Source organism: Terrapene carolina, unplaced genomic scaffold (genome assembly GCF_002925995.2).
Source record: "Terrapene carolina triunguis isolate 2854851 unplaced genomic scaffold, T_m_triunguis-2.0 Scaffold69, whole genome shotgun sequence".
NCBI lineage: Eukaryota > Metazoa > Chordata > Testudines > Emydidae > Terrapene > Terrapene triunguis.
The window spans coordinates 15670113-15688147 of record NW_020664420.1 but is presented as its reverse complement, the minus strand read 5'-3'; the positions used below and the strand labels follow the sequence as shown (position 1 = coordinate 15688147).

The 18035-nt window shown below is 43.1% G+C and overlaps 1 protein-coding gene across 1 annotated transcript in view; it reads left to right on the top strand.

Moving 5' to 3' along the window:
* Positions 1-18035, top strand: part of CCBE1 (collagen and calcium binding EGF domains 1) — a 179104-nt gene that overhangs the window by 147275 nt on the left and 13794 nt on the right. The window contains exons 4-6 of the mRNA XM_026649035.2: positions 6033-6167; positions 6834-6971; positions 13602-13708. Of these exons, the coding sequence (XP_026504820.1) occupies positions 6033-6167; positions 6834-6971; positions 13602-13708 (380 nt within the window). The remainder of the gene's footprint in view (positions 1-6032; positions 6168-6833; positions 6972-13601; positions 13709-18035) is intronic.

Sequence of the window (18035 nt, the reverse complement as noted above, 5' to 3'; positions counted from 1 at the left end):
GGGGTTGGGGCGGGGAAGGGGCGGAGTTGGGGCAGGGCCGGGGGCGGGACCGGGGCCCCGTGGAGTGTCCTCTTTTTTAAATGTTTGAATATGGTAAGCCTAGCTAAGACTGACTGCAAAGCTGCAAAATCCTCTTGCTATAGGCAAACTCTTTAAGCTGAAAATAAAAAGACTGTGCTGGGTAACACATCTGGACAAGGACAATGCCATACTGGGACCATGGAGTTGGTCAGTGAGCTTCCTTAGTATGAGATGTAAACATTTTGAAGGGAATAGAGGCAGGGTAATGTCATTCTTGAGAAACCCAGTGAACTGCTTGTTCTTTGGCTTATAAATTCTGGCCAACAAGTTCCTCCCAGTTGTGGATCTTACTGCCATTTGCCCCTGGGTGAGTGAGCTGTTTGTTGTCAGATAACAAAAAATAGCCACCTCCTAAAAATATTGATCCTCATGCTGTCAGTGTGGTGAGAAATTCAAAGTGCTCCCAGCACAAAACCCAGCAGAGCTGCTGCAACAATGGGTGATGTTTGAATGAGATCAGTTCAACTTGGTCTGGTCTGCTTATGTTCATGGTTTTTATTTTGGGCTTTGCCTTTGTGTTTGTGTAGGGAGCTCATAGCAGGACTGGTGAGCTACAGTGTGAGAGACTGCGATTGAGTAGAAGCATGGTGTTGGATTGAAGAAATTTTTGGTTTTGTAGAATCTAGGGAGACGGAAACAGAGACCATATAGAATGGAAAGAACTCAGGCTCTCTGCAAATCCATCCTCTGGCTTTCTTAGGATGGTGTCTCCAGTAAAATATCCGGTGTCTATAGTGATTATTGACTAAGCATCACAGAGATTGTGGGAGAAGAAACAGGGGTATGGATAACAAAAAAGCCACAACAAAAGAGAATTAGTGTTTCTAGTTTTGACCTATTCCGATTTAGGTGAACCTGAAAGTAGCTTTTAATTATGACTCCATTGACTTTAGTTAAGCTCTCCCTGGGCTCTGGATCTTAACAAGCTTGGAGAATTTCTTCCTTTAAATTCACTTGTTTGCTGGCTGTGGTTTCTCTACCTCCAGCTCAGCCCTCTTTGTATCCTCCGTTAGCCCCCTCTCAACCTGACCTGAGTTTCACCTTGAATTTCACAGACCAAAGGAACAGCGGAAACAGCTGAAACTGTCTGGGGCAATAGCGTATAAACTAGAAACACTATGATTCAGAGAAACACTCTTTTAACTTACTCTGTTAAAATGTAACCGCTCCCCGCACATCGTTCCATCGTAATCTTGGCAGTATCAGTGTGCTTGAAATGCATATCTCATCACAGGCACATAAGTATATTACAGATGTCTCAGGTTGTTAGTTTCCTTATTAAAGTATATCTTTGCCTTTTAGCCATTACTGGCAAATCACAACACCAAGAAAGCAATTGTAGTACTGTCTTCCTGTGCAACTAGCAGTGAGTACAAGGAAGGGCTTGGAACTCAGGCAGACCCTGCTCCATCTACTCTATTATGTATGCAGCAGAAAGACTTGGTTCTCCTTCTGGGGCAGGTGTTTTTTAAATAGTCTCTCCTCCCTAAGGCAATGGCATTGTCATTGATCTTCAACCTCCTTCCTGTCGTTTCCATCCATTCTCCCTTCCCTGTTCTACCCTCTGATTCCCACATATCCAGATAGAAGGCAATGCAGTCCAGTGGTATGAGAGTGGGTTCTATACATATCTAAGCCTCGGACAAGTTATCGTACATCTCTGTGCTTCAGCTTCCCCATCTGTAGAATGGGGATAATAATATTTAGAAAAGCAATTTGAGACTGAGTGCTAAGTACTATTTTTATTACTACAGTTGCCTCTCTGACATCTCCTTCTGCCCCACTTTCTCAAACCAAACGTGTCAAAAATAGAACTTTTCATCTTTTCTCCAGAACTTCCTCTCTCTCTGTCTTACTATTCATGGTTGACGATTCCATTCTCTCTTCCTTCTCTGGGCTCAGCTAAAGCAAAGCACACATGCTTGTAGCCTGGATCAAAGACTGTGTTCAGTCTTAGACTCAATTCCGAAGCTCCTTAAGGGTCCTTAAAGAGATTGTGTGTATGCGGGGGAATTAGCTATGAGAGTGAGCTTCACCATCATGGCTTTTCCTAACCCTGACCACACCGGGCAAGAGAGAGGGACCCCGATGACATTGCCCCCTCCTCTGTCTCCAGACTCCAGCTGAATCCCAAACACCACCTGGGATGAAATGGGATTGGACTTTAACAACAACAAGCTCCAGCCCATTTCAACTAAATTCTTCTATTTTCCCCGAAAGGACAGGTGTTACTATCTTTGATACCATCTAAGAGACTGTTAAACAAGGGGGGGGAGGGGGTTCATGTGGGGATACTGCTCAGGAGGCATCTGAAGCAGAGAACCCATAAGGATGCTATTTGAAGAAGAGGTTACTCACCTTGTGCAGTAACTGGTTCTTCAAGATGTGTGTCCCTATGGATGCTCCAATACCTGCCCTCCTCTCTGCTTCAGACCATTCTTTGTTGGACATTTGGGTAGAGAAGGAACTGAGTGCCGTTCACCCATGCAGCTCTATATACTTTGGTGTGCACCATGAGGTCGTATAGCACATGCATGGGCCGAACAGACACTGCCAACAGAAAATCTCCGATTAAGGGTTTGAGAGGCACATGCACACCTGAAGTGGAGCACCATAGGAACACACAGCTTGAAGAACCACAGTTACTGCACAAGATGAGTAATCTCTTCTCTTCAAACACAGCACTGAGTTGGTTTATAGTTAAAATAAAACAAATGTATTAACAAGAGGACATAGGTTAAGTGATGCCAAGTAAAAGGAATAAAGTTAGAAAGGGAAACCAGCAAATAAAAGTGAAAACGCATCTAAAAGTCTACAACTAAATTTAGTAAGGTACAAGCTTTGTTCAAGATGCTTTCTCTCACCGGTCTTCCTTCTTCTCAGCCATGGCTGATTTTCCCTCAGTCAGGACCTTCCACAGCAGTACAAGATGCTGGCTTCCCTTGTCTTCCTAGGTGAAAGGTGTTTGCCTAAGTAGATTTCTCATCTATATTCAGTTTGCAGAGACTTCAACTCCTCCACCTGGCTGAAGGACCCATCTTTCTCAGCTTGCAAGAGCTCTGTTGCCTTGTGTCCATCTAGTGATGGATGCCAAAGATGGCTTCCGTCTTTGCTTATGTCTTCCAAAGTTTAATGACGTCGTTTCAAGAGGCAGGATGACCTCATTCTGTTTTTCCCTTTCTGTGAGCTTTCCATCACCCTGTATGTAAATAGGGCATCCATTGTTTTGATTCCACCATGCTTAATTGATATAGGAGACAGGTATATAGCTGTGACGTTCCCCCCTATCTGAGAGAGACCTCTTTCTCCTTTTGTTTAGACACAGACTGTAAAGACTAATATCAATAGAAATCCATAATTCCTTACATAGTGTTAACACATACAGTTTACGATGGTATTAATCACCAATGTGTCATTTGTTGGTCGGAGAAGCAAATACGCATTCCTTCATCTAGGGCAGACCTGTTTACCAACTCCCCCTGACGTGCCTGGCTTAAGCAAATTTTAGTCATCATTCCTGCCTATATCCATAACTCTTAATACACACCCCATATATACATCATGCAATAATATTAATGATCAGTGAGTTTCCAATGACATATTATGTGATACCTTTTAGATACAGATAATAAACATAGTGAGTTGGGGCACAATGAATTGATCAGGCCCGCTAAAACACGTTACCTGATATGCCACAACTCCCCTTCCTATTTCTCCGCCTCTCCCCCTTTAAGAGAGCTTCTCCCCTCCCCGCCTCCTGGCTTGCATATACTGGTTCAAGCGGGGGTTTTCCAGAGGCTAGCAAACAAAGAAAGGGCTTTTGGTATAAAGGATGAGCTTGAACTGGCAAAGGGCCTTCCTTTGATTCAGCAAGTGGACAGGGTCCTCTGTCCAAGGGGGGTCCCAACCCTTGACGAAGGGTTGGAAGGACTTTGGCTTACTGGGACCCCATAGGATGGATGGGTGGCCTCTGGGTAAGCTTTTCCCATGTATATAGGAACTTTCATTGATTTTTATGTTTTTTCTGTAATGCTTTTACTCTAAGAATAAAAGTATTTTGCTGTATGAAGACTGGCTGGTAACTGGTGTACACTGCTGTAGCCCCTGAAGAGAGGTTAACCACAGGGGCCAGGCATTGTCAGACCTACTGGGGAAATCACAGTGAGGTACAGAGGGGCTACAAGCCTCATCCCCCCGGTCTGGAGGGAGAAAGATGTAGCTCTCTGTCTGACACAAGTGATGATTGAGAGCCTGAGACCTTAAGAGGGTGCCCTCAAGAAAGACCAGGAGTGGGGGCAAAGTGCAGTTAAGTCTGAAACTGTGACAGGGTTTAACCAGCATTGCCATCTATCAGTAATTTGTTATGACATTTGATCTTTTGGAAAATTCAGCAATTCACAAGGTGGCTGCCAATCACTAGTATGAATCAGAATATTTCTTCAATAATTTTGAAAGTATGGTATACATGCAAAGCATGTTGGAATGTTGGCAAAAACCTTTAGATTTTACTTAGATTTACATTGTCTTAAGTTGCAAGCTTTTGGGGGCAGGGACTGTCTTTTTGTTCTGTGTTTGTACAGTGCCTGACGCAGTGAGGTCCTGGACCATGATTACAGCTCCTTGGTGCCAAAATAATGCAAGCGACAATTAAAAATAATATATTTTTTTAAAAGGTTAAAAACAGTGGACTGGCCCTTTTATAAACTCTGAATTAAACGTTTAAAAGGTTTTTTTAAATGATATAAAGCAATATTGTCATGAATTTTGATATAAACTCTAAGGGCCTGCAGCAGTGCTTATCCAGACTTGCTTTGGGCCTGGCCACTTTCTCAGTTTCCCCTTCTTCTCCAGCTAATCAACCTTCACACTGAGGGAATGTCTTTACTGCAGAGTTAACTTGTGTGATTGGCACCTGGGTCTAAGCACCCTTGTTAGCCTCGCCAGGGCGTTACCATCCAGACTCTAAAGCCCTACCTAAATCATTGTGTCCTCTCTGGTACTGCACTCACCAGTATATGTCACTCAGACTTCTGGGGGCATATCCCATGGATCTTTGTGCTATGGTAAGATGAGCCGCTCTGTAATTCTTTCCCAGTGAATTGTGGGAGAATTTGTCTATGGTTCTGGGCTTCTGGGGGGAATTGTGGGAAGGTACTGGATGACTATCATCACTGGCGTGATTTAGCCTGCATCCTCACTGCAAAGTGAATGGTTACCAGCCCGAATGAAAACTTCACTTGGGCTTCAGCCTACACCCTCAGAGGGCCAGGTGGAAACGCTCCACTACACTCCGGTAAGAGGGTAGGCATCAGATGCTAGTCTGTACATTTATATTATTAGAAACGGTGATACCTTATTAACCATGTACTCTTTGCTTAGGCAATTAGGGTTGGTTTGGTGCAGGTAATGTGTTTATTTTAACTAACTTTTCTTTCTGAAACATTTTCTCAATGTATTTGCCACAGAATTATCCATAAGCTATTGTATAGTATATTACACAGCAGCTGTTGCTTCCATCACTTGTGAATGTGGGGAGGGGAAAAAAAGCAAATTACTTTTATGCAACTAATATTTCCCTGCGAATAATTACTAATTCTGTGAAACCAAAGCAGCATATTAATTATTATTTTATTATATTGTTGCACCTAGGAGCCTCATTTGTGCTAGGATCCCATAGTGCAAGGTGCTGGTGCAAACACAAATAAAGTGCCCCTTTCTTAAATTATTAGACCCCTAGAAAAACTGAGACTAGGAATTATAATTCCCCAATAAAACATTAGTTACATTTTGTGACAATCTCCCTTGTGTTTCTTCCATCTGCTGTGATAACGTAGCAGGACTTTGTTAATGAACAATAACATAAGATGAGATAAAATATCAAATGATATGGTTGTCCTAAACAAATGGACCTGCAATCAATGTTTCCCTTAAGCACACTTTTCTCTCTTTAGACTACGATGTGTGTGCAGAAGCTCCGTGTGAACAGCAATGCACAGATAACTTTGGACGTGTCCTTTGTACGTGTTATCCTGGATACCGGTATGACCGGGAGAGACACAGGAACAGAGAGAAACCCTACTGCCTAGGTGGGTATGAAGAACATGTCACATTTATCTTTGGTTAAAGCTGTGTCCTGCTACAGGCAGAATTTTCAATTTTTTAGAAATTCTTCAAAGAAGAAGTTGTATGGTGCTAGACCCTTCCTCTTACTTTCCTTCATTCTTTTAGTATGAGTATGCTTTTAATTGATCTAAGTAAATAGCTGTATAAGTTCCCCCCCCCCTTGTTAATTCCTCCCCCATGAAATCTCTGAGCAGCATTCAAGTTCTTTGGCAATGAAACAGGGCATGATTCTCACATCAAACTGAAAACCAGGGAAATTATATTAAATAATGAAAGCAAACCTCTGAGGTTCAATTCAGATTGCAACTCCTAATTCAGGGACTTATCCCACTCCCAGCTAACTCAATAGCACTACCTTGTATGGGTGAGTATTCACATGAGCCAAGGTTTGCAGGATCAAGTTTTGATGCAAAGACCTGTCAAGTGGTGGTCATGTGTAAAGGGCCATGCAAGTTAATAATTATAATACAATTGACGTGAAGCTGTGGCCCAGGCCCTCTGAAGTTCTGTGGTTGCTTGACCATCCATTCAGAATCCCTTCTAATAATGGAACCCTTAAGGGAAATATCTTATTTGATCTCTGAACCTCTGTAACTTTTGGGGAATTCTCAACATTTGTTCAACTTCAGATATCGATGAGTGCGCCACAAGCAATGAGACTCTCTGCTCTCAAATCTGTGTCAACACCATGGGCAGTTACAGATGCGAATGTCATGAAGGCTATATCCGGGAAGATGATGGGAGGACTTGCACCAAAGGAGACAAAGGTATATACTAGCGTGCAGTAATATCCTGGGCCAAATATAGCCTAAGAAAACTGACCCATCATAGAGAGGGAGCTGTGGAAATGTAATACAGTCAATGCCAAATTCAGGTGCACTGGCGTAATGGGCCAAATTCAGTTCTGTTGACTTAGATTACTAAAAAGCAAGTGAACTATCCAAAGGCTGTACCATGCTTCCATAGTCCTCTGTCCATGGTGCTCCTAGGGACAGTCACTGTCTAGAAAACCCCTATGGATGGCCCTGGCCTCCCATTGAACAGGGGCTCCACAGGGTTTTGGGACTGGCATCTCACTGTCTGTTCTGCAGGGGGGCAAAACACACCGCCCTCTGGCTGATGGAATGTTTGGGAAGAAAACCCCTGTAGGAGAACCTCTTGGTGATTTCCTCTCCTTTAGCCATGGGAGGGGGCAACCAGGTATTGTCGCATGATGTGATCCATACAGAAGATATTTGTACCTCAGTCGGTGGACTTGAAATAGTGTTGATAAAAATATTTTTACATTCATGGCAAACTTAGGCTCTCATCAACTAGACCACTATGTAACAATGTAAAAAAATCTATGCGAGCATAAATCTTTTACTGTCCCTGAGATACTGTACTCTTGAGTTCCCGGGGCAATTCCCATGGCTTGTTCTGGAAGTACCTTTTCCCTGTAATTAGCATTAAATGAACTGTCATGTCTGCATGTGAGAGGAGTGCAAATGAAAAGCTAATATTTTGAAGCATGTGGAAAACATTCTCTCTGGAGGGGAAGAGTGGGTGAATAACGAATCTTGCTCTTATTACTTAATTTAGACCACTTTGTCTGAAACACATAAAATACTTGCAGCTAACATAATAATAATAAGCCAAATCCAATTTATATAGGAGTAACTAAGAATAGAATTTAGTCCAGTGTGGGATCTCACTTAGAGGAAAATGAGCCAGATTCTGACCTCCATAAAGCCAAAATCACTTAAGTGGATTTAGTCTGTATTTACACTGAGGCCAAGGACATTAGCAGATGGCCCAATGTTAGTACTTTTGAGCTTTCAGGCACACACCAAAATCATACCTGGAGATTCAACTTATGTTTTAATAATCTAAATCAGTAGGCTAAATTCCATCTGTGACTCTAGAGCTCTTGAATTCCATGGCACCGACGTTAATGGGATGGCACTGTTGCAACAGAGATCAGAAATTGTTCCAATAAATATAGAATGTTGAGCTTTTGGGCTTTGTTTTGTTTTATTTGAACATTGGTATTAAGTATAAAAGTATCTGCCATCATCCAATGCCCTTAAATTAATAAAGTTTGGGATAATTTAAATTAACCACAGATATAAAAAGTTAGTAAGAGAGGGGAAAAAAAGAAAAAACTGAAAACATCTTTTGATGAACGATAGGTTACAGTTGGTTCACCTATTAATGACTGAAAGTACATTTTATATCACTGACTCTTCCAAACCCCAGCTGCACAATAGGCACAAACATTTTGTAATTTTTATTTGTCCCATTGAAAACATGTATCTGGAGCATCCCAGTAATCTGTGATTGCTCTTTGTAGCTTTCAAACATTTATAATTGTTTAATTTATAAAGATATCATTAACAAAACATGTGTGTTGTCACTAATACCCTTGCAGATATATTTATAATTAACATTTCCTCTGTAGTTCAAGCTTTCTGACCGAGGAATGTCCATAGCATTCGGGATTACTGACTGTTCAAAATATTCTAGGCATTTGTAAATGAACTTCAACTATCTGCAAACAGCAGTTTGTAACACAGTTTTCTTTTCACTATAAACCATGTCTTCTGGGTGGCGTAGGACACCATCTCTCAAACAGTTACCAGCAGCAGTTGGAGAGGCAGCATACAGAATCTAAGGGCTACATTCTGCTCTGTTACACCAGTGTAAATCTAGAATAATTTCACTGATTTCAGATCTAATTGAGAGCAGAATTTGGCCCTCGCTATTTTTTTAATTAAGCACACTAGCCTGCAAAATACTGGCCAGAATGCAGAACAAGAGGATTTTCAGCAGCTGACTTCTAGGTCTATAAATTATGTGCCACCTTGTGGTAAATGTAAGTTCCTGCACCATTATAAAACAGCAACACATTTAAGTTGTAATAACCTTATATAGAACTACAGTAGAGTCACATTATATTGGTCGCTGGAACACTAAGGCAGATTTTCTGATAATATTTTGTATGAGACAACATAAAAACAGACAAAAATTTGACATCTTTCACCATAATTCCAAATATAACATGCCTTACACAGAGAGTTAATAATAATGTGTTTCCTCTGCAATGCCAGAAGAATTACACTCTTTGGCCCTATACTACTAGCAGTGGATTGGATTAAATATGTTGTGGATTTGTACATCGGGCACCAAAAGGGGCTGCAGCCTTGCTGCTTCAGCAATCATTTTTCATATTGCAGAGACAATACAGTTACACACTCAAAAGAGGACAAACTAAACCTTCTCTGCAGTCCGAGCCCAGATAATACAACACAGATGATAAGTTAAACAATCTCTGTGCAAAGAATGCATTCAGAACAGCTCCCTGTAGAGATCTCCTCCTGGCAGTATCTCTCTCTCTTCCAGCATAAGCAAGATCGTGACTTCCAGCATATGCTAAGGAAACATACTGTCTCTCCAAGCAGTTTTCTTATCAATAGCAGCTGCAGGGCTCACCAGTAACGAGGTAAAAGGCTCTGAAGAAGGCCAACAAAACATCATGTGAGCTGGACTTAATTGTTTGTACTGTAGGAGGCCCTATAAGATGGGACAGGTTCAAAGGGACTCTGTCAAGTAGTTTAGCTCCCAGATTCAAGTTTTATACAATGAAAACCATTTATTTAAACGTCCCACTGAAGTGATGGTGAACCCTGGGGTTGACAAGATGGACTCTGCCTGAATTCAGTATCTGCACCAATGATGATTGCCTCAGAATCTCATTGCTTCCTTGACCATTGGGCATGACCCAGATGGATTCTGATTCTATTCAGAAGTGGACACATTCTGGATCTGATGTCTGGGGTCACAAGGTAGTGATGGATGACTGTTTTCATGGTCAGAACATCACCTCCGTTGGGTGTAAATTAAGGGAATCCTGCCTTGCACAAGTTGGGAAGCAGAAGTAGGGCGATCTCTTATCCTTCTTCTCACCAGCGTATTGGATTGTGTTTTGATGGTAACAGAGACTAATGGATCCAACTAGATTCACCCAATTCTCTGCAGCATGATCCTTTCCAACTATTAGACCACCTCACTGATAGCCGCAGTCAACTATTATAACCATATTTTGTTGATGCACGGGCCTTTTCTATACATCGGTTGTAATGATGAACTAGATTATATATTAGAAATAGGGGCGAATTCAGTGTTTCTTATACTCCACTCAATCCCACTGGTTCCAATGGGATTGCTTGGGGTTTAAAGACAGCATAGAAATCTGGCAGTTTTTTCTCTCTGACTGTTGTTGCTTTCAGCAACATTTCTCAACACAGTCCAGTCATCGGGGGCGGGGGCGGGGGTGAACTCATTGGGATAAAATAAAAATTGAAAGGGACTTTGGTTTAATACTTGTTCCAAACCAACATTTTTACTGTAGTTTAAAAACAGACAAGCCTAATTATCTTTTTATTTTTAAAATGATGCATGCCTCTGTAATTCCTGCTTTTGTCTAGAAATACTGGCACCAAAATATTCACATTTCTAAAAAGATGTTGGAAAGTTGGGAGAAGGTGCAGAATTTGAGGTCTGGAAAAAACATGCCTTGCAGGGAAAGACTTAAAGAGCTCAGTCTGTTTAGCTGATCAAAAAGAAGATCAAGAGGTGACTTGATTTCTGTGTATAAGTACTTTCGTAGGAAGAAAACATTGGGTATTGAAAGGCTCTTTAATCTAGCAGAGAAAAGCATAGTAAGAACCATTGGCTGGACATTAAAGTCAGACACATTCAAATGGGAAACAAGGCACAAATTTATAACCATGCAGTGGAACAAACTACCAAGGGAGGTGGTGGATTCTCCATCTTTTGATGTCTTCGGATCAAGACTAGGTGCCTTTCTCAAAGATATGCTTTAGCCAGACACACGTTGTTGGGCTCAGCGCAGGGGGTAACTGGGTGAATTTTATGGCTTGTATTATTCAGGAGGTCAGTCTAGATGATGTAATGATCCCTTCTGGTCTTAAATCTATGAATCTGGGGAGAATACGATGAGGGAAGCTGTTCTCCTGGTATTACCAGCTTGTACACTATTAGGAAGCACTGGAAAGTTCACAAAGGAGCCTGGTATTTCAAGCTGAAAAAAGGACTGAATAAAATTCAGAGGAGTATTTGAGGGATGTTCCAGTGCCCAATGCAGTCAGTGAAAAGATTCCTATTGGCTACAGTGAGTGTTAGACGAGGCACTTGATAAGCATCTAAGCCAGGGGTCGGCAACGTTTGTCAGGCGGCTCGCCAGAGTAAGCACCCTAGCGGGCCGGGCCAGTTTATTTACCTGCTGATGCGGCAGGTTCGGCCGATCGCGGCTCCCACTGGCCGCGGTTCGCCGTCCTGGGCCAATGGAGGCGATGGGAAGCTGCGCGGGCGAGGGATGTGCTGGCCGCAGCTTCCCACCGCCCCCATTGGCCCGGGACGGCGAACCGCGGCGAGTGGGGGCCGCGGTCGGCCGAACCTGCCGCGTCAGCAGGTAAATAAACTGGCTCGGCCCGCTAGGGTGCTTACCCTGGTGAGCCACGTGCCAAACGTTGCCGACCCCGATCTAAGCACTCATATGCTTGTCTGAATCTCCTAATCTTTTGACTATTCATCACTAATTCTGATACCCTTAATACTGATGATCAGCTAACTTTACCTCCTCTTTATCATCTTCCTCTTCGTGCTTTAGGACAATGAAGTACAGGGTACGGGGGCATGTTTCTGATCTGACAAGCCAAGATAAGAAAAATAAACCTCTCTCTCTCTTAAAGGCAGAACCGCTTGTTGCAGTGGATCCCAAAAGGCTTCCTGGAAGTGGAGTCTGGTAGAATAATCTTACAGAAAAATCAATTGGCTGTGAAGCTGTATTAATATCCTGGTGTATTACTCGGGTTAAGATTCTGTCACAGGTATTTTCAGTAAAAGTCAGGGACAGGTCACGGACAATAAATAAAAATTCACAGAAGCCCGCGACCTGTCCCTGTTCCTGTGGTCCCAAGGCTGGCTGCAGCCATGGGGCAGACGGCAGGTCACCTGTTCCAGCGGTTCCCCCCTAGCTGCTGTTCTGATTGCCCAGGGGCTGGTTGCCAGGCAGCTGTTCCGGCGTCCACTGCTTTAGCAGCCCCAGTGCTGATCACTGGCCAGCGGTTGCAGTGGCCCCTGGGGTGACCTCTGGTCAGTTGTTCGGCAGCCCAGAGCTGGCCACCGGTCAGCTGTTCTGGTAGCCGCTGCTCCAGCCCTGGCCCAGAAAAAGTCATGGAAGTCCCAGAATGTCACAGAACCCGTGACCTCTGTGACAGAATCGTATCCTTATGTATTACAGAAGAACATAGTGAAATTTGAACAAAGGGGAATGATGTGAATTTTTTTACATTGGACACAGTAAATATATATATAACCAAAAGTCATGTCCTTAATACTATACTAAAAGAAAGCCTGTTTGTATCTAGTGTTGCAGTTTTATTTTTCAAAAGCAGTACACATTTATGAAAACATGACCCAAACAATTATACTAAAGTATGTTTTCAAATGAGCAAGTATAACACAATAGCTAAGTGTGCTGCTGCTGGTCCATTTAGAGGCAAACAGCCTACTATTGCTACTAGAGTTCCTCCATTAACTCCAGTAGTAGAAGTCTGTACCACGATTCTTAAGGTCCAGAGTTTGAACCCTACTATTGGCTCTTGTGGCTGATCATTACGCAAGCCTACATGTGGGACAACTATTAAAACAATAATTGTTTGTTTGTGATGCTAAAGAGATTAGCTCTGTGTGAGGCCAACAATAATAAGGTTGCAATGCTTATTTTCAGGGTTATTCTGCCGATGCTGCAACAGATTCATTCCTACATGCCTAACGATTATAGTGACCTTTTCTCTAACTTGGCTGTAAACCTTTACCACGAATCCCAATTCTCAGCCCTGTTCGCTCTTGCAGCCCCATTGCACAGCAGAATAATCAGTGTTGATAAAGACCAGTTTTGTGTAAATTGAATAAGACTGTCACATTGCATGGGGTTTGAGTGTAATTTACAATGTATGAAAAGTGGCCGTTGGAGGGGATTGTAAATAATTTCAGATCTATAGGGCTGGCCTAGTGTAAATGCACAGATAAAAGTACAAGTGTAAACATTTTCAGATATAAAAGAGGAAAAGGGGATTTAGGACTGTTAACTGGAAACAGCTGCATTTAAAATGTGGGCTGCACTGCCTCTGTGAAATTGCTCAGCCTTACATTGTGATTCATAATTGAAAAGTTGGTAATGGCATGAGCCTCTCTTCCTTTCACACTATTGGGTAGTCTAAAAACCTCAAAGGCTGTTCTATGGCACAGTAGCTTTTGCACTTGCTGTATGCTTTTCTTTCCTTTGGGTTTTCTGCCCTTTTAAAATGTATTGGAAATTGTTTTAATTTTAGCCGGGCTTTCTGAGAAGGCTGACAACGTGGTGAAAGCAGGAACCTGTTGTGCCTCTTGTAAGGAATTTCACCAGATAAAGCAGACGGTTTTACAACTAAAGCAAAAGGTACAAACATTTTGTCAGTCCCTTTGTTACATTATATATTTTAAAAGTATAAATTAGAGACTAGAAACAACCGCAGTTTTTCTTAGGGTCAGGCTTGACAAAGCCCTGGCTGGGATGATTTAGTTGGGGATTGGTCCTCCTTTGAGCAGAGGGTTGGACTAGATGGCCTCCTGAGGTCCCTTCCAACCCTGATATTCTATGATTCTATGATTCCTTAGAGGGTAACTTTAAACATACCAATGTTGATGAATCACAGCCACATGAGGCTTGTGTTCATGAAATTGAGTGTAAAGTTTTAAAATCATCTGTGAATGGCAGCAATTGCTATTCCACTGACCTCATCCAAACAGATTGCTAATCATCTCAAATTCAGTGATAGCTTTGAGATATGGACAGATGCCCACCATGGACTAGGATAAGACCATGAAATCCAGTTCCACATACGATGGTTTGAACCCAGCAGTGTTGACAAACTGCATCATCTTTTCCCCTTTAATTCCTTCCAAATACACAACATTTAGGGCTTGAGCCTACACAGAACAGGTATAGCCAGTACAAATGTAGTTTTGTCAAAGTGGAAACTTTTGCAGGAACCAGGGCCGGCTCCAGGCACCAGCAGAGGAAGCACATGCTAAGGGGTGGCATTCTGTCCATTCTTGGGGCGGCACAGTCCGGGCGGCTTTTTTTATTTTTTGCTTTGCCAGTTCGAGCGTTTTTTTTTTTTTTTTTTTTTTTGCGTGGGGCGGCAAAAATGGTAGAGTCGGCCCTGGCAGGAACATGTCAATTTCAACTACATTTTGGTGGAAGGAGGTCTAAGTGATTCATTTTGACTTTCTCCTTACATTTTGGTAATATTCATTTGGACTTTCCTGTTTAATTTTATTTCATTTCAACTTTTATATTATAATATTCTAATTTTAATATGTTATTTTTTATTTTGTAATCTGACATTATTGAAACAAAATGTTTTGATGGTTTAGAATGAAAATTTTTAGGATTTCTGTTGTGTGGGAAAGTTGGAAATTTTAGCTTTTCTTTCTGATTCAGAACAACAAATTTTGAAATGTTGCAGTTTCCCACAGAACAGAAATTCCATTTTCCAACCAGCTCTCGTCAGAAGTAATATTAATTTAATGAGAACAGCTTATAAAATAGCAACGCTGGCTGTAAACAAACAACATTAAAAAAAAATGACAAGTCCTTGTGTGCTACTATGTGCAATTATTTACAGGAAATATGGCTCTTTGAATGGGCTGGTTGCCCAGTTATTTGTTTCCAATTGAGAAACCTGGCATCAAATCCTGTACTAAGTATCCTGCTCTCAGATTTGGTGGGTACTGTAAACACTTAAGCTTGTGTGCTTATCTCTCTTGGTAATTAAGTCTTGTCTATAGCAAAACATACTGGCTGATCAGGAGTGACTTTCTGGACTTAGAATTGTTGTACGAGAATAAGGCACGTATGCATGGAGGAAAAGGTTAGCAAACAGTAAACAAGGCCTTCTAACAGAGGCATGTACAATAACTTTAATGCCTAGGCTCTGCCTATCTAGGTTGCCTTTATCTCATTACTCCTGAGGGCATTCTGTGCCAAAAAATTAAAAATTCTGCACACAATATTTTAAAATTCTGCAAATTTTATTTGTCAAATAAGTGTGGAGGGTCCAGCATGGCACTGGGGAGCACAGGCCACTGACTGCACAAAGATGGGAGGTCACTGTACAGCTCTCCCCCGGGACACTGACTCAGCGGTGAAGCTGTACCCAACCCAACAGCACAAGGACCAGGCCTGCCCCAGAAACTCCTGAGGGCCCTGCCCCTCCATGCCAGGTGCACCAGGTGTAGGCAAGCAGGCTCAGCAAGGCAGGATCCAAGTGTGAAGAGGCTTAGTGGGGGGGGGGATCCAAGTGAGGTTGAGAGGGTTCTGTGTGGGGCAATCTGGGTGTGAGCAGCTCAGTGAGGGATCCGGGTGTGGGGCGGGATCTGGATGCAAAGGGGTTTGTTGGGGAGTTCTGGGTGCAACGGTAATGGGACTGTGCAGGGGGGTCCAGGTGAAGGTGTTTTGGGCTCAGCGGGGGGCGGGCTGATTGTGGGGGGGATAGAGCTCGGCAGGGGGTCGGGGTGTGGTGGGTCCAGATGCTGGGAGAGTGGGGCTCAATGGGGTGGGGATACAGGTGCAGCTGGTTGAGGCTCAGTAGGGTGGGGAAACAGGTGCACAGGGCCGGCTCCAGGGTTTTGGCCACCCCAAGCAGCCAAAAAAAGCCGCGATCGCGATCTGCGGCAGCAATTCAGCAGGAGGTCCTTCACTCTGAGCGGGAGTGAGGGACCGTCCGCTGAATTGCCGCTGAATAGCTGGACCTGCCGCCCCTCTCCGGAGCGGCCACCCCAAGCACCTGCTTGCCAGGCTGGTGCCTGGAGCCGGCCCTGCAGGTGCGGGTGGTTCGTCGGGGTGGGCCAGGTGCAGGGCGAGTGGGGCTCATCTGGGGGTTCTGGGTGTGTAGGGGGGTGAGGCTTGGTGGGAGGGTCTGGTTATGAGGGGGATCTGGATGCATGGAGGTTGGGTGGATGGGGGAGCAGCTCCCTGTACAGTGATCCCTTCCCCTGCAGCTGAGGAGCGATGGGTGCAGGAAGCAGAGGAGTGGGGGGAGTTTGCAGAGCTTTCTACCACCGGGGGGAGAAATCTGGGAGTGGGTCTGACATAGCCCCGCGTGCCGTGCAGGGGAAAAAGAAGTCCCGTCCTCCCCAGCCCCGCCGGGACTAGCAACTGAGAGTGGCGCAGGATAGGAGCCACCAGCTGGGTCTTCCCCAGTCCTGCCCCACAGTGATTCACCTCTCTGCCAGCTGCTCTTGGCACCCAAAATATACTGCTTGGGAGAGTTGCATGACCACTCCTGTGGCTTCCCCGTCAGAAATTCATTTTTCTGCAGGGAAGCAAAGAAATCTGCGAGGGATATAAATTCTGCACATGTGCAGTGGTGCAGAATTCTCCCAGGAGTATTTCATATAACAATCCACTACAGGCTGAGGCATCACAGATGGCAGAACCAAGAAGTAGTAGGGCTGGATCAAGACAGAGATGCCACCTTGAATGGTTTCTCCAGTGGGACTCAATGTCACCATGATGTACTAGTGCAACATCCTGACTGCAAAGTTGTGCTGACCCTGAACCTTGCAGCATTCAGGATAGCTCCAGTGAAACTGGGATGAGCAAGTTGAAGAATGCAAAATGAGTTGTCAACATTTATAAAAAATATATCAAGTCAGCAATCCAGTGCTTGGAATCAGTGCAACATAGTATCTTATGCACATCTGCTCACCCAGACATATGTAAGCATCTTTATTAGAAATCAGTGTTACACATCAGTCCAGTCAAACCATGTCAAAATCAACTAGTCTACAGTTCTCATAGGAACCCCTAAAAGCTACAATATGTAACGTGAAACACTGATGGTGTGAGGATCTTGTTTCTAGCACTGCCATTCCCTAAAAATATATCCACACAAATCTTTACACCGAGACAGAAAAAGGAAGGGTGTGAGGAAAGGTTGGATTTTGAGTTATGGATGGAGAAAACCAAGGTCATTTTGGACAAGTAGCCTAGTCCATCCAAAAAAATGAAATATGAATTAGGTCAGTGAGTGTAGTTAATCCCTAAGAGGGTAACGGTCAACATCAAAAACACATGGTTTGGCACTAATTTGTATAAATTTCTGGCTGGGAGATATAAAAGTTAGTGAACTAGATCCGGGACTCACTCACTTGATATGTTTAGTGCATGTCTCAGGTCCAGCTGACTCAGTGAGGAGGCACGTGTGTATGCTTGCTTTGCAGATATGTGATTTTTTTTTTTACTTACTAAATTATTTAATAAAAAAGCTTGTTGACAGTACAAGTCTTTTTTTTTTTTTTTTACCCAAGCAACAGAAGACGTTTTTATATTCTGTTCATGTCGATCCTTTGCAGTTACACACATTGATTCCTGTCTGGCTGTTCAGAACATAAACTGAAGAATTGGTCATTGTAATGACTATAATGAGTGGCATTTATATAGCAGTTGGGATCCTGAAAGAGCCCAAAGTAACCTCCAGGCCACAAATTGAAATAAAATCTATATAGGGGAAATTAATTAATCCATCACTCAAACGTGACCATCAATGGGGTGAAACATTCCATGCTTTTCAACAGTGCATATAAATGCTACACAGCTGCTTAGTCCAGGTGAAACTTGAGACTGGCAGAATTTTACTTACTAGTTTGAATTTATAGAGACGCTGGTTCTGACACCTAGAACCCTCCTGCCAAAAGTGGTAGGGAAATTTTAATGATCA